Here is a 12975-nt window from a genome sequence, read left to right as displayed (position 1 = left end):
TGTCACCAGCACTGAAATATTGCAGTCCTGCCATAAAATGAGGCTGTAATGCAATAGCAAAAAAAAAAACCATGAGGTATCAGAGAACAACCAGAATACAGTGTCCAGCTGAAAATGTGTGGATAATTCCTTTTATGTACCTGTACTGGGAGCATCCAAACTAGAATACAGGCAAGGCTAAAGTCTTACTCTTACAGAGGGTGCTGGGACAGTTCTAATGACACAGGGCTTTGGTTTACAGCTCATCTGGAAGGCAGGGTCTCTTTCAGCACAAGGATGTTTGAATTTGTGGTGAAGTAGCACTTCAGAGAAAGGAACGGCCAGTACTGCTCCCTGGAGCATGTAGGACAGTCTTAAGGACCTTCTCATTAAGCAACAGACTAGGATTGCACCTGCTTACCCTATGAATGAGGAATATTACAGCCTCAGATGGACAATACACACTCTAGTTTTTTGGGCAGACGAAAATTCCTATTTAAAGCATTATACATAAAAGATGAAAGGAAGAAAGGCAGCCTGTATAACAAAATTAACTCCTACTTAGAAAAAGATAGAAACCGGCCATTACAAAATATAATTTTTCTTACAAGAAACAGCAATGCAGTGCCACTGCACATCATACAGGTAATGGAAAAGAGATGTCATGTAGGGAGAATAGAAAAGAAAGGGAATTAATCTGCAATATGAAAGAAAAGTTGCGTTTAAAGAGAAGAGTCAACCCTAACAGCACTATTCCATTTATATTTTTATAGAAATAACTTCAGAAAAAAAAGTAGTTTCTGCTTCTAACTGAACTAGAACATTTCCTTATGTCCTGGTTTGAGGACATTGAGGACTTTTCAAAGCATTTCACAGAACATACTGGTTTTGCCCTAACTAGCTTTAAGATTTTTGAGCTTGCCTATATAAGTAACTTTATGTGTGTGTTTAAGAACATGGAATTCAGTATCATGCCTGTTTGCTAAGTATCATCCTCTACCAAAAATCAGCAAAGTTCAGCTGCCTGTACAGGCTCCACATAAACTTCTGGCATGAATAAGAGAATCACAAGTACAGATGTACACAAGGAACAGTCTATTTTAGCAAGAGGGCTGGACAGCTGTTGCTGTGAAGTTCTGACTAATTACTGCAAAAGAGTGTTGGAGAAAAGTACAAAATGGATGCAAATACATGCTTAAAATAGAAAACTTTTTTTAGTCTGCATCTTCAGTACATTTAAATTTAATGGTTTGCTACTTGTTTTGCTTTTATAATGTTACAGTTTTACACTGAAGTGATATATACTTTCCACTTCTTTAGTTTTCTAATAACTGAAGACTATCAGATTTTCAGCAGCACTGCTCTTTATTAAAAAGTGTCACACTTAAAATAGTCATCGTTTCTTTTGTGTGAACAGAATCACATTGGGGGTCTTATTAACATTCTTACTGTGAGAACAAAACCACCTCAAACTTAAAATTGGTTTGAGGTTGCAAGAAGCCTGGGCTATATTTGCAATCAACAGCACCTTCTGATATATTGAATTTTCACAAGTCAGGAAGACTGAAACACTTCCACAAGCTATATTCTTCCTTCAGGGATGGCAGTGTGAAATCAATGGAACACTTAAGCCACATGAATGCTATAAAAATCCCAACCTTATAATGCAAAATATTTGTTTCTGGCAATCTAAATAATATAATAATATTTCAAAGAATACTGTTCATATATAAAAGTAATTTCTTCAGTTTTAGTATTGAAACAATTCTGTTTTGAAGTATTTTTTACTGCGCTGAAAAAGCTTTGATACATTAACTGTTGGCACATCAATCACCTGAACAAATGCTTCACTTTATCAGCTGAAATAATTCCTCTAAATAAACAGTACTATCCATATGAGTAAACATAAACAGTAATCAAAGCCTTTATTTTCAGCATTTTGTATCTTGACTAAATTATTCTAAAATTCAGTTAAGACAGTCAGCTAATACTGGGATTTAATTCTGCAACCCTTCCCCTCAGCATTTATGATTTAATTAGCACAACTTTCACATTCTTTTTATATAAGTGGGCAAATCCAAGTTAAAATAATTATTTTATATTAATAATTATAATATAAATCATTATTTGAACCAACTAGTTTTAAATCACTTAAGTCAATGTAGTCTCTTTTTTTTTTGAACACTACTTGGTATACCTGGACTCTCTTTCCTCCTGGCACTCATCCACATCGACTGGACAAATTAAGACTGCTCCCATAACCACCAAGTAATTTTTTTAAATTAGTGTTTTCCTTTTCTCCATCCAATCATAGAATCATAGAACAGTTTGGGTTGGAAGGGACCTTTAAAGGTCATCTAGTCCAACCCCCCCAACTTATCCCACTTCATAGCATGTCTAATGTTCTCAGCCCTGATTAGGCTTTTGCTTTCAATTAAAAAAGTAATTTTCCCTCCAGGAAACAGAAAAACTTAGTACTGCATGTGTCACCACTCCAGTCAGAAACTCCTTATTTGCTCTGTGCTCCAATACATAGAATAAATCTCCAGCTCAGCTTGAAGCATGCTCCTCAGGAAACTCCTGGCTTGGAAAATTACAGATGATCAGAGAGCTGTGGAGCACCTCTCCCATGAGGATACGCTGAGAGAGTTGGGGTTGTTCAGTCTGGAGGAAAGAAGGCTCTGAGGAGACCTTATAGCAGCTTTCCAGTATCTGAAGGGGGCCTACAGGAAAGACAGGGACAGATTCTTTATCAGGGAGTGTAGTAGTGATTGGATGAGGGGTAATGGTTTTAAACTGAAAGAGGGTAGATTTAGGCTAGATATTAGGAAAAAATTCTTTACTCTGAGGGTGGTGAGACAGGTTGCCCAGAGAAGTTGTGGAGGCCCCATCCTGGAAGTGTTCAAGGCCAGGCTGGATGGGGCTTTGAGCAACCTGGCCTAGAGGAAGGTGTCCCTGGCCATGGCAGGGGGGTTGGAACTAGATGATCTTTAAGGTCCCTTCCAACCCAAACCATTGTATGACTCTGTGATTCTGAGAAGTACGTATTAGGTAGAAGTAGTAGAATTATAGCAGGGAGGAGATCTTTTCACAAGGTGAGTAGACTGGAGAGTAGCCTATATGGAAAATGGACCCATTCACCAGTTGGCCCACTGGGAGAAAGCCAACATCTACCACAGCTTTCCTTGGCCTGATATTTCTACACTCAGACTTTGCCAGGGAGCTGCAAAAGCAGCCATGAGCATGGAGCGTTTCCTGATCTACTCACCCTTCTGCAAAGGGCTGCAGTGTAAACAGCTTGGGGATGGACACTGGGCAGTCCAGCACTGCCTGTGATGTTCCTTCCAATGTTCACCTAGCAAATGCACAACATTTCCTTTGGACACACAAACCTCCTACAAAGGTCCCTGCTACACGCCCACTTGAAGGACTATGTTCCATTTTCAGCAGTGCTTCGTGAAAAAAATGCCTTGGCTTGGGAGTGTACGGACTTTTAGAAAGGTTGTGTGAAATCACTCCTGAATATAGGATTTGGCCATCCAAAACATTAAGGCCTTCCAACAATTTCAAATTTTGAGACTTATTATCTGTTTGTGTCTGAAAGGTGGGATCTCAAAGCAGTGGTCTCAGACATGTTCTGCTCCTATGTGAAGGCAAGATCTGGGCATGCCTAGCCACCATTCCTCACTTTATTTCCCCCCCCCCCCCCCTCCCCTGGTTTCTGTAGGAAAACAATGCAAGTGTAGAACCCCAAAGTGAGCAACGGTTTATTTTGCAAGGTCTCTCTTTTGAACAAGTGGCAGATGAAGAGAGGAGTGGAGGACACAGTGGAGAATATCCACTGCTCAGTTTAAATGGAATTTCATTGCCTTAATTCTTCATCTGTTGAGGAGGGATAAAAGTACTTTCCTCTTGCTCTTTGTCTTTAAGTCATACTAGTATATGTGACACTAGCAGAAGGAGGTACAATTAATCACAGCTGCCAAACTTCAGTACTTCAGGGAAGTACTTAGACCCTCACAGGATCAAGTTCTTCAAAATAAAGATCTGTTTATTTTTAGCTATGGTTTTGATGAATCTTTTTCCACCCTTTCTTTTTTTTCATTCCAGCAGCAGTAAAGATATTGTTATATCTGATTTTGCTGCTTTAATTGTTTCTCAGTGCATGATCAGTTCTATTTCAGGCTGGTTTAAAGTTTATTTGAGACATATACTAAGCAGGGTAACATAATTGCATATGTCAAAGCCTGTTTCATCCTAATATTAAAATGTTGGTTTGATTTTCTGAAGGTTAAAAAAAAATAAAATCTATGAAGTTGCCTGTAAATTTATCACAAAATTATTTTTCTGTATTCTAAAAATACAAGTGAAAAATTGCCAAAGTGCAAGAGTCTATACGCAGTGCATTGAACACCTTGCTTTTTTTTTTTTTTTTTTTTTTTTTAGGATAACAGGAATAATGAATACATACTATCAGAGAACCTGGGGAAAAAAGCTCTGGCAGAGTAATAAAAAGGTCATCTCATCCCTTCATTGCCCAATGATGCAACTAAAGATTCCAGCATCATTCTTGTGGGGTGTCTGATTAACCTGACTGTAAAAGACACCGATGATGAAGTCTCTACAGCATTCCCAGGGAGACTGCACAACTGCTTCACTTTACTTAGTGTTAGGAAACTTTTTCTAATGTATAACCTGAATCTTTGTTGCAATTTAAGCCCACTAACCTACGTCGTAGCCACCATGCACTTAGAGAATAGTGTGTTCAATCCTTCCTGCATCATATTTTCATATATTATGTTCTCCCTCACTAATTCCCTTCTTTCAGGGGTGCAAGTTCCTTGGCTTTTTCCAATTTTTGCATAACTTCCATTTTCTAGATGTCTGATCATACCAATCATTTCCTTCTAGACCCCGTTTCTAGAAGTGAAGCAGCCCAAATCTGAAAACTGTATTCCAGACAATGCTTCCCAGTACAGTATATAGTGGAAACATTATGCTGCAAGCTTCCTCATACATTTCAATGTTAATTTTCAATTTTTTTTTTTTTTTTTTTTAAGAAAGGCATAGCAACAGTTCTGGGCTAGAGGCAGATGGCAGGCTCCTGCAGATCCGTGGTTTGAGACATCCCTCTTTCTGACAGTGATCCAGTGAAAACTAGTCAATGAATACAATTCCCAGCTGATTCATTGCTAGTATATCGCAACCACATTTCCTCAGGTTGCTTATCAAATGTGAGGCAATGTCAAAAGTCATGATAAAATCAAGATATCTGATATCAGTTGCTTATTTCTTATCCACAGAGCCAGTTACCTTGTTATACAACAAAATAAACTAAATTTGACAAGATCTGCTTTTGGTAATTTCATGTTGATCATTACTTGACTCCTTGTTTCCATTTTGATGTTTACAAATAGTTGATCTGATTACCCATTCAAGTAATTTTCAGTAAATTAAGGGTAAATTGTTTGGGCTATAATTTTCTTTTTTAATTCCTTTCTGTCATCAGACCTTTTTAAAAGACTGGCAAAATAGTTGCTATTATAAGTTGCCTGGAATTTCAGCCCCTTCTATGAGTTGCCAAAGAGCACCTTATCACTTTAATCACTTTGAATATTTCAAAATGCAATTGAGTTGACTTAAATGATTTTAAAAGATCTGACGGATTTAGGGATTCTAACCCGTTCTTTTACTTTCCCCTTTATCACAAGTGTTAATTGTACCACACATCAGTTCAGAGTTGACCTTTTCAGGAGACTAACGCAGAAAAAGGCATTAAAAAAAGGCATTAAACATTTCAGCCTTCTTGGAATCATTTGTTGAGAGCTCTTCCTCTTTTCTATACAGCAGACCAATATTTTTCTTAGTCTTTCTTATCAGTATTGTGCTAATGAATGAGTTCACATCACTCTTGATACCTCTTGCTAATAGCATCATGTTTTGAGAGGCTGAACTTTTTATTCTGTTCCTGCGTTTCCATATTATTCCTTTTATTTGTCTTCACCAGTCTCATTTTCTATCCACTTTCTATATGCTTCCTTCTTGTGACTGAAATTAATAACTAACTTAAAATTTAGACATACCAGTCTCTTATTACGGTTCCTGCCCTCCTTCTACATTCGGATCACTTGAGCCAGCGTCGTTCATATCTTTTGTCCCAGAAACTGCTAGCCTGCCTTAACTCAACTTTTTCTTTAGTTTTGGTTCCTCTGAGACTGCACACTGCAGATCTCTGAGTTTATTAAAAGTTTTGCTCTTGAAATCCCCTGGTTTTCTGTTCTTCCTCCTTATCTTCTAAAGAATAATGAACTCTGCCACTCTGTCATCACAGAAGTTGCCTTCTGCACTTCCACTGAAAAAAGGCTAAAGTCAAATCCTGAAAGGTTTCCTCTTAAGTTGCTTATATGTTTCAAAAACTTGCTAGAAAACCTGTGCTCATCTCCTAGCACGTACACCTGTAAATAGATAAATCCCCTATTATGATCAAGTCATGCCCTGCAAAATATTGCCAGCTTGTCACAAAAAACCTAATCCAAATTTCTTGAGAGGGTGTAACTGATAAAATTGTTTCCTCTACAGATTTCAGAGTGCTTTTAACTACTTACTGATCTCGTTTAAGAAAGACAGAACCTGTGGCAGAGAAGTTATAGTCAGTGTTGCAGATGGTGCTGTGCTGATTTGGTTCTGCTGCTGCCTAGGTGCCCATCTTCAGATTGCTAGGATGGAATTTATTTCACCTAAATTTCAACACCAACAGTATAAATATCTACCTTTGCATTTGGCACCTCAGCTGTTTTTTCTGGTCAGGGAAAGGGAATGGACATGTTAGGATGCATTAATTCATCTGACCTGTTTTAGGTATCTTCTGTAAAACTGGATGACTTGACAATCACTTGAAGACTCTTGCACTAACAGAAGTAATAAAATTTACACAGGATAACTAACCTGGCCTCTCCCCTAACCTTGTGGGTTAAAACCATGTGGTTTAACCTTGTGTTTTAACCACTGTCCAAGAAAGAACATGCTAGGCTACCACTCCTGTAACTATTTTAGATCTTGCTTGTAAAAGGATTTTCAGGTTGATTTAATGCCATACTTCCTTTCTATTATTACATGGTTTGCTTTGTTTGAAGATTTCTACTTCGTTCTGTGTATAGCAGAGGCTGGTGGCCATCTTGATCCAAGAAATTGTACCTCATGGGTCTCAGGTAATGCATCGGTGGGCAAATCCCTTTTCCTCACTTTGCATCAAGACTTTACATCTCCAGCCCAACATGCTGCAGCTTCTTGCAGAGAGGAAGGATGCAAATTTTGACAATTTCTCCAGAAAATGTAGCTCATTTTGTGAAGATTATATAATTTCCTCCTTTGCCTCACTGCTTATAAACAGTTCACACAGAAAAGACAAGAGGCATCAGGCACATATTGAAATACAGGAAATTCCATTTGAACTGGAGAAAAAAATCCTCTTTTACTGTGAGGGTGGTCAAACACTGGCACAGGTTGCCCTGAGAGCTTATGGAGTCTCCATCCATGGAGATAACCAGACTCCAACAGCATCCAGCTGTAGCTGAACCTGCTTGGAGTGCGGATCCAGAGATCCCCTCCAACCTCCACCAGCCTGTGAAAAGGGCAGCTGTATCACATGACAATTTGAGGAGTTGCTTTCTTTAGGCTATGCCTTTATGACAAGTATGCTTTATTCCATTTACAGTTAAAATAAACAGCTTTTAATCAAGATCACAATATGGACTTGGCTGGGAATAGGTGTTTTTTTAAAAAAGAAAAAGGAAACAAAGTCCTTTCAATTTTGTTAAGTTATTCAAACAAAAACAGCAGCACATGAGATAAGGGTGTCTTGATGTATTGATAAATTCTTCATTTGATGCAACCGAAGTCAATAACTGTTTTCATCCAATGGTTTCAAAGAGCAAAGGAGGCTCTAGATGCTGCAAATATCTCAGTATGCTAACCCTCTGTATTGCTCAAGGTTAGTAGTGTCCAGTGGAACTGAGGGTGCCCAGGTGTCTGCCAGGAAGGATAAGCAGTGATCCAATGCGTAGGTCTTCAACCACCTGGGCAGCAGCTCCCTACCTCTTGGAGGCCCTACTGTCCCAAGGTACCACAGAGGGTCTTAGACATCAGAGTGCCTGCTGATGGTTGTAACCTTACAGTCCAATGCTGCTGAGCACCCAGAGCCTACCAAATGCTGTAGGGCTCTCTGTATAAACGGCATAAACATTCAATGAAGTGCAAATTGGGACATAGATCTTGTTTTACTTTCTGGTATGTAGAATATTTTATTATTCTATGCAAAATGGAAGAGTTTCAACAGAAAACACTGACAGTCCCTGCCTGAAATTACTCCCCAGACCGGTGGTCAGGGCACTCTGCTGAGACACAGGGGTGTTGCTTCAATTCTTCACTGAGAAAGTAGTTGCTTCTATCATCTGTCACATCCTGTGACAGTACTACTACCACCCAATTTCTAGGAAAAAGGGACGCTATATTACGTGCCAAAGAGCTGATCAGAAATCAAAGTGGACTTACAGAGGAGCCCACTTACACACATACGAGCTCCTCCCTGCAGGTTAGAGTTAGGCACCTGCCTACATGGGATGGAGAGGCTTCAGCCCCATCTTCTTCCTTGGGCTATCCTAGCTCATCTCCCAGTTGGGCAGGTATTTGTGGCTACCTTCTTACATCTCTGATGTTTCAACAGTAAGCAAAAGACACATCAAAATTAGGAGTTACAGGATAAGCACTGATAGGAATAAACACTTTTATGGAACAAACTAAATTACTAAACTGAAAAAAGATAAATTATTTCTTTTTTATTAGCTGAGCTCTGTTTAGCTTTGTATTTTCTTGACAAATGAAAATAGGCTGGTTACATATAGTTTCAACCTCTTGACTCAATGCACTCATATCATGCTCTGATATCTAGGCGATACACATTTTATGTGAAACTTAATTAGAAAGACAGTATTATTGCCTTAGATATTGCAAAACTCTCTTCTTTCCTCTCAAAGCCAAAAATACATGATGGTATTTCTCACTGTCTAGAGTACAGGAGGCAATTGATGCTACAGGTAATGTTTGAATGATGCTAATGATGCTTTAGCAGTATATCAAAGTGGTTAGGTTCACCTTATTTACTGCAGAAAAAAAAAATACTCTGGTAAAGTAGCAAAATAATTTCCACTATGTAAAAGAGAAAAAAAATTATAAAGTTTATTAAAGAAATAAAAGATGACTACTTTTATGACAATTTAGCTGCTACATCAAAAGCTTCTATAGCAGTATATAGTACTGACAGTGGAAGGTTAGATGATATTAGGAATATGTCATAAAAGTACCTATTCCTGAACGAGTGCTTTTAAATGAAGGCACCAAATTTTATTCAGCTGTAGAAATGTGTATAGCCACCAGAAGTATTGACTGAAAAACACATGGAATAATCCATCCACTTTCCTCTGAACTAGCAAGCTCGCAGCTGAATACATTAATTTTGGGACACTGTACTGGGGCATGAAAGAAGATGTGGACCATTCAGACAGTACCAAGACAAGAGCAAAAATATTGATTTGAGATGTGAAAAAAAAAAAAAATCTATTCTTAAGACCCCAATATGGTTGATAAAAATGAGTGTGTGGTTGCAGAGCCTGCAGAATGCTCCTGCACGGCACAGCTGAGGGGAACTGGTTGAAGCACAAGTGTCTTGTGAATGCCTGGAGAGCCCAGCCGGCAACACAAGAGGAGATAAAGAGCTGAAATGAACAATCATTCTCATAAAGCAGCAACACTACTGAGATTAAGACAGAGGGATGCCATGATTGAAAAAGTGCAATGCCACTGATGGGATTAAGAAAGAATGATAGAACTGATAAAAGACACTGAGAAAGTGACACTATTGATAAGAGCGAGAAAGAGCAATGCCAGGTCAAACAAAGGGACAGGATGTGAATCGCCAAAGTCTACAGACCGTGCATAATCTGAAGGAAAAAGGGTTCTTGAGGACATTTTCTGCAGAAACATTGATGGAGCTCTAAATTGTGGGCAATGGAAATCCGCAAGCCAGAGAAATTACCAGAAAGTGCACATGGATAAGTGGATTGTTTGTGTTTGCAAGCAGATACAGTTAATAAGACCTCAGATACCCTTCTCCCCTTAACAATTTCATATATATAAGATAAATATTAATGTTAAGAACTATTGACATCAGTCAATACATGTGAGAAAACTGTATCACTGCAAAGGGAGTTACAACAATGTGGCTTTCTGAATTGAGAGAAGACTGAAGGGACACAGGACAATGGTCTTTGAGTAGCTAAGAGGCCACTCGCTGGGTATGAAGGATGGTAAGACAAAAACTTGCAAGTCACTGAACTGCAGTAAGGATAATAATGCACAAGGCTGGATACCTTGTGGAAGTTGTGGGATCTCTGACAGCGCAGGTTCAAAGTAGGAGCTTGGACAAACATCAATCAGGAAAAAAAGAAGTCGCATATAATTGACCTCCTCTAAGAAGAGAGATGGACTGGGTGGACTTTGGAGATCTGGTCCCAGCTCTCTTTGGTACGATTTTACGGCTGCAGCAAATGATAGCATCAACACCCTATTTTGAAGGGCATACATGAAGGACACCATGTTACAATGCAAACAAACTACAGCAGTTCACAAAAATGGGCTTAACAATGTTAAAAGTTACTTTGAATTACCAGTTCAGCAGAACATTTAAGCATAGTTCTTGGGTCTTACAGACTTAAGGTCTAAGGACACAAAACATCCAAATCTTGATGCCCCGAGGAAATATAAAACCAGCCCGATGACATCTTTCACAACAAAATTAACTCCAGACCTAAGAGACTCAGCATTAGGGAGAGGTTGAGCAGAACGACTGGAAAGCATCAGGTATTCTACAAACTGCAGGACAGCACAAACTCTCACACATCCCACATAAAGCAAAGCATCTCAAAACTCCTCAGGGAACAAGCGTTAATAGAGGTTTCCTGAAGAATTGCTGTTGGTAATTAAACAATCATTCCTCAGTGTGAGTTTTACACGTGGAGGGAGACTGATGTGAATTGGAGATACCATTACTAAGATTTAGTGATCCCATTTGTAACAGTGGTAAATGCACACAAGATTGCCCGTCTTTAAAGCAAACTCTGTTTCTCCGGGGCTTTTAGCTGTCTGCAGCCACCTGAACTAAGCGTTTCTGTTGACACCCACGGGCTCCCTGGGGTGCTTATGTCAGTTCCTGGTGCTCTCCCTCTTCATCTTAATGTACCCTCGTCAGCCCCCCCGGAATTTCTGTTCGATACCACTTTCACCTGAAGGCTTCTTCAATCTGAGCAAACTTGGGTTGGGGTTTTGTTTTGTTTTGTTTTGTTTTTCACAAACGAAATAAGCAGCGTCCACCGACTTGTTGATTCTGCCTCAGAAAGCCAGAAGAGCAAAAAGCCGAGAGGCTTGAAACCCAACCTTTCCAAGTTGTACACTATTCCGCTGAACACCGCAAAATCTATTTTACGGTTCTTGTTAGGACCAGACTAGAGCCTCAGAAAGGTCCCTTCTGAGCTTACAGCCTAGGAAGCCACCTACCTCCAGACTTAAGATACGCTAGGATAAGATTTCCCCAAATTTAAAGACACACGGCGTTTGTTTAAAGCTTTCGGCCGTGGCTGCGACTTGTTCTCTCACAAAGTCTGCCACCGCATGTTCCTCGGCGCATGCAAGCGAAACTCCTGGGGAAAAGTCCGGCAGCCGCTGCCCGGCCCGCCCGGAGAGCGAGTAGCCTGCCGGGCTACCGGCCCCGGGGCTCCCAAGCGCTTCTGGGGCGCTCAACAGGGGAGCGCTTTCCCCAAGCGTGAGGCTTCCCGCGGCAGCGCCTCTTTGACGGGAGGAAGATGGGGGGGCAAAAAAGGAGGAGCGCGGGGACAGGACCGTGCTCGGCACCGGCACGAAGCCGGGGAGGAGAGAGGGGGCTGCGCGCCCCCGCCCGCCCTCGTCTTCGCCCCCCGCCGCCGCCGCCCCGGCCCCCGCCCGCCCCTCCGCGGCCGCCGGCGGTTCCCGCCGCTCACCGATAGTGGAGACGACGGTGCCCACGAAGTAGAAAGCGCCGGTGAAATCCCACCGGGGTCGGATGTCATCGACGCGGATGCCGGCCACGCTGGCCTCCTCGTACTCCCGCAGGAAGCGGCGGAGCTCGGCGCGGCTGAGGTTGTGGCGGCGGGTGAAGTTCTCCAGCCGCTCCTCCCAGCGCTCCTTGGCCTCCCGCTCCGTGGGCAGCTCGATGGCCGAGAAGACGGCGGCGCCGCACAGCATGTACAGCACAATCAGCACCGCCAGCAGGAGGAACCGCGCGTTGTCCGCGTTCAGGCGACCCGCGCTGGAGCAGCAGCCGCCGCCGCGACACGCCATCCTCCGCCCCGCGGGACCGGGCTACCGCGCCGCCACCCTACGTCGGGGCCCTCCCGCCACCGCCGCCACCGGGCATCACGGCGCCGCCCGCCCGGCGCGCTCAGAGCCGCGGCCGCAGAGCCCGGCGGCGGCGAGCGGCGCTTCCGAGAGCCGGTCGGCACCTCCGCCCCGGGGGGAAGGCGCTGCCCCGCCGCGCCCGCCACGGCCCCGCGGCCGACGGGCTGCGGCCCATCCTGCGGGTGAGGGAACCGCCCGGCCCGCCCCGTCCGTCCCGTCCCGTCCCTCAGCGCTCCCTCAGAGCCCCCTCAGCCCCGCCGCGCGCCAGCCCCGAGCCTCGCTCCCGTCTCCGCCAGTTTCATATCCCCTTCCTTCCCCCGCCCCGAGCACGTCGGAGCGGGGCGCAGGGACAGGCACCGACAGGCGCCTCCTGCCTGCCGGGGGGAGTGAGGGTGAGGCGGGACCGGCGGCAGCTCTCCCCGCCGCCCACCTCCCGCCACCACGGGGCACCCCTTCCCCGCTGCGCCGGCGGGGGGCGGCGGGGACGCTCGCGCCATAGCCAGCGGAGGCGCG

The 12975-nt window shown here is 42.9% G+C and overlaps 1 protein-coding gene across 1 annotated transcript in view; it reads right to left on the bottom strand.

The window, feature by feature from the left end:
- The window catches only part of KCNK13 (potassium two pore domain channel subfamily K member 13), a gene marked incomplete at both ends in the record, with an annotated part of 63901 nt that extends 51496 nt beyond the window's left edge, over window positions 1–12405 (bottom strand). Inside the window, one exon of the mRNA XM_082485437.1 lies at window positions 12066–12405. Within this exon, the coding sequence (XP_082341563.1) occupies window positions 12066–12405 (340 nt within the window). The remainder of the gene's footprint in view (window positions 1–12065) is intronic.
- Window positions 12406–12975: the final 570 nt, after the last annotated feature.

The sequence above is a fragment of the Vanellus vanellus genome (assembly GCF_965231255.1).
Source record: "Vanellus vanellus genome assembly, chromosome: 6".
Taxonomy (NCBI): Eukaryota; Metazoa; Chordata; class Aves; order Charadriiformes; family Charadriidae; genus Vanellus; species Vanellus vanellus.
The sequence above is the reverse complement of the archived record's forward strand: the minus strand, read 5'-3'. Positions and strand labels throughout refer to the sequence as shown.